Source organism: Lepus europaeus, chromosome 2 (genome assembly GCF_033115175.1).
Source record: "Lepus europaeus isolate LE1 chromosome 2, mLepTim1.pri, whole genome shotgun sequence".
In the NCBI taxonomy this organism is placed as follows: domain Eukaryota; kingdom Metazoa; phylum Chordata; class Mammalia; order Lagomorpha; family Leporidae; genus Lepus; species Lepus europaeus.
Genome location: NC_084828.1, coordinates 119,038,469 through 119,042,249, shown reverse-complemented (window position 1 = coordinate 119,042,249; position 3,781 = coordinate 119,038,469). Strand labels below are relative to the sequence as shown.

The following is a 3,781-nucleotide window of genomic DNA, read 5'->3' as shown; positions in this document are numbered from 1 at the left end:
CTTCAGTTATAAGTAGTTTTTGCTCAAAGTTCATTCACAGTTAAGAATGAAGTACTTGGGCCGGCACTGTGGTGAAGTGGATAAAGCCGCCACCTGCAATGCCGGCATCCCATATGGGCGCCAGTTTGAGTACTGGCTGCTCCACTTCTGATGCAGCTCTCTGCTATAGCCTGGGAAAGCAGTAGTAGATGGCCCAAGTCCTTGGGCCCCTGCACCCACGTGGGAAACCCTGAAGAAGCTCCTGGCTCCTGGCTTTGGATAGGTGTGGCTCCAGCCATTTTGGCCAATTGGGGAGTGAACTAGCGGATGGAAGACCTCTCTCTCTCTGCCTCTCCTCTCTCTGTGTAACTCTGACTTTCAAATAAATAAATAAATCTTAAAAAAAAGATAAAGGAATGAGGTACTACAAATTGAGATGACCCTGTTCAGCATTTGAGGAGCAATTTATTTTACTGAGGCATTCCTAATTGCCAGCATGGAAAGATATTGTTACACGTTTTCTCTAAGAACACTTAGTTTCTCTGGAAAAAGATTTTTTGGTCGTCTCTGGAGGAAGAGCTTGGGTACAGGAGGAGTCGCAAGGCGTCCCCGTCATTTGTACATAGACTTCTTTTCTGTTCCATCTTATGCTTCACTACAGATGCTGGCCCTGGGTTCCAAACCTGTTCCTTTCAGTTTGTTCTGGGCGTAGAGCTACTGACTCCTTCCTGAGATAGGGAGGGATATGCAAATCAGTCTGGATATGGGTGTCATCCAGCCTCAGTTGATGGCGAGGGACACTGGAGGTCTGTCTGCTCCACTACAGTTGTCCAACAATCAGTTCCTTGTTTTGGCTCCTGGTCTCATTCTATTCCAGTGTCAAGTCACAACTTTCTCAGGAGCAAATTGACTTCTTTTTCAGGGTTTTTTCGTGCAGGTAATTTAGGTTGCAACTGTCTCTAACCTGTTAAATCAGTTACTGCTCTTCCATTTTATTGAAGATTTTTTTTTCTATCATCAACACTTTTGTTCTCATTGTTTATATGAGTTTTTATAGATTTTTTTTAAATTTAAAAATAATTATGTTGGGCAGTGGGGCGGAAGGCGGCAGCTGCGGCAGCAGCAGGCGGTCGGGCGGCGATGGCGGGGAAGAAGTGGAGGGCAGCGGTGTGGGAGCTGGCGAAGGAGAGACTGTCCAGCACTTGCCGCTCGCGCGGTCCAAGTCCCTAATGCAGAAGCTCCAGTGCTCCTTCCAGACCTCCTGGCTCAAGGATTTTCCCTGGCTGCGGTATTCCAAGGATACTGGCCTTATGTTTTGCGGCTGGTGCCAAAAGACCTCCGAGGATGGGGGCAGCGTGGACCTGCCCCAGGTGGGGTACGATGAGCTTTCTCGAGGGACCCGCAACTACAAGAAAACCCTCCTCCTGAGGCACCACGTCTCTACCGAGCACAAACTCCATGAAGCCAATGCCCAGGAGTCAGAAATACCATCAGAGGAGGGGTACTGTGACTTTAATAGTAGGCCAAGTGAGAACTCTTATTGCTATCAACTTCTTCGACAACTAGATGAACAGAGAAAGAAAGATATCCTTTGTGATGTCAGCATTGTGGTGAGCGGAAAAATCTTTAAAGCTCATAAGAACATCCTGGTTGCAGGCAGCCGTTTCTTTAAGACTTTATATTGCGTTTCAAACAAAGAAAGCCCTAACCAAAACAATACTACCCATTTAGATATTGCTGCAGTTCAAGGTTTTTCAGTCATCTTGGACTTCTTGTATTCTGGTAACCTGGTGCTCACAAGCCAAAATGCCATTGAAGTGATGACAGTGGCCAGCTATCTTCAAATGAGTGAAGTTGTTCAAACTTGCCGAAATTTCATTAAAGATGCCTTAAATATAAGCATTAAATCAGAAGCTCCAGAGTCTGTAGTTGTGGACTATAACAATAGAAAACCAGTTAATAGAGATGGTCTGTCTTCATCATGGGATCAAAAAATTGCCAGCTTTTGGGCAACACGGAATCTTACCAATTTGGCAAGTAATGTAAAAATTGAAAATGATGGTTCTAATGTCGACGAGGGCCAATTAGAAAACTACCAAATGAGTGACAGTAATTGGGTCCAGGATGGTTCTCCTGAATTGGCTGAAAATGAATCTCAAGGTCAAACAAAAGTGTTTATTTGGAATAATATGGGCTCCCAGGGAATTCAAGAGACTGGCAAAACAAGGAGGAAAAACCAAACTACAAAGAGATTTATTTATAACATACCACCTAATAATGAAACAAATTTAGAAGATTGCTCAGTGATGCAACCACCTGTTGCCTATCCAGAAGAAAATAAGACGCTAATCGTCAAGGAAGAACCAGATTTGGATGGTGCTCTCCTCTCAGGGCCAGATGGTGATAGGAGTGTGAATGCAAATTTATTGGCTGAAGCTTGCTCTGGTCAAGATGGAGGTGATGCTGGTACTTCCCATGACTTCAAGTATGGTTTGATGCCTGGTCCCTCAAATGATTTCAAATATGGATTGATACCAGGTACTTCAAATGATTTCAAGTATGGATTGATACCAGGTGCTGCAAACGATTTCAAATATGGATTATTGCCAGAATCTTGGCCAAAACAAGAAACTTGGGAAAATGGTGAATCATGTCTAATCATGAACAAGTTAAAATGCCCTCATTGTAGCTATGTAGCCAAATACAGACGAACACTAAAAAGGCACTTGCTCATTCATACGGGAGTGAGATCATTTAGCTGTGATATTTGTGGAAAGCTGTTTACTCGGAGAGAGCATGCAAAAAGACATTCCCTGGTGCATAAAAAGGATAAAAAGTACAAATGTATGGTGTGTAAGAAGATCTTCATGTTAGCAGCCAGTGTTGGAATAAGACATGGTTCTCGGCGCTATGGTGTTTGTGTAGACTGTGCAGATAAATCACAACCAGGAGGGCAAGAAGGTGTAGATCAGGGACAGGATACAGAATTCCCTCGGGATGAAGAATATGAAGAGAACGAAGTAGGAGAAGCTGATGAAGAGTTGGGTGATGATGGCGAAGATCAGAACAATCCGTCTCGATGGGATGAATCAGGAGATGTTTGTATGTCTCTAGATGATTAACTGACCTACTATACTCCTCAAGGATGCTGCATTTGGACATAATATGAATCGACAATTTGGATTGTTGAACTTGAAGGCTTGCAAAATATGGTACATGCTGGATGAGGTAGTTACATTGCTGTGAAAACTGTAGGGTCAAAGCCTTATAGCAAAAAAAAAAAAAAAACTTTTTTTTTTTTAAAATATTTGCACAGGACTGTACAGCAGACAACCATGTGGTTGGATTACATGGAGTTCCCACATATTCAGTCAGTTATCAAAGTAAAATATTTTTTATTTATAGGATATACAGTAGCTATTTGGGTCCTTTGAAAATATTACCTGTCCTTATAGAGCTTACATTCATGTGCTACTTCAACATGAATGCAGAAAATCCATTTAGGAAGTACAGTGACAGTGACCCAATCAGTCTGTCCATCAAACCACTCAGGCTAGTTTGTACTAGTAGAGTTTTGTTTCTATTTTTATTTTTATTAATTTTATTTTATTTTTTTTTTACTTTTATTTAATGAATATAAATTTCCAAAGTATAGCCCATGGGTTACAATGGCTTCCCCCCTCCCACAACCTCCCTCCCGCCCGCAATCCTCCCCCTTCCCGCTCCCTTTCCCCTTCCATTCATGTAAAGATTCATTTTCAATTCTCTTTGCATACAGAAGATCAGTTTAGTATATATTAGG

The 3,781-nt window shown here is 42.3% G+C and overlaps 1 protein-coding gene across 1 annotated transcript; it reads left to right on the top strand.

The window, feature by feature from the left end:
- Positions 1–1,061: 1,061 nt before the first annotated feature.
- Positions 1,062–3,563, top strand: LOC133751589 (zinc finger and BTB domain-containing protein 10-like). The gene has a single exon (XM_062181732.1). It carries the CDS (start codon positions 1,062–1,064, stop codon positions 3,099–3,101), a length of 2,040 nt encoding a protein of 679 aa, XP_062037716.1. The 3' UTR covers positions 3,102–3,563.
- The last annotated feature ends 218 nt before the right edge of the window (positions 3,564–3,781 follow it).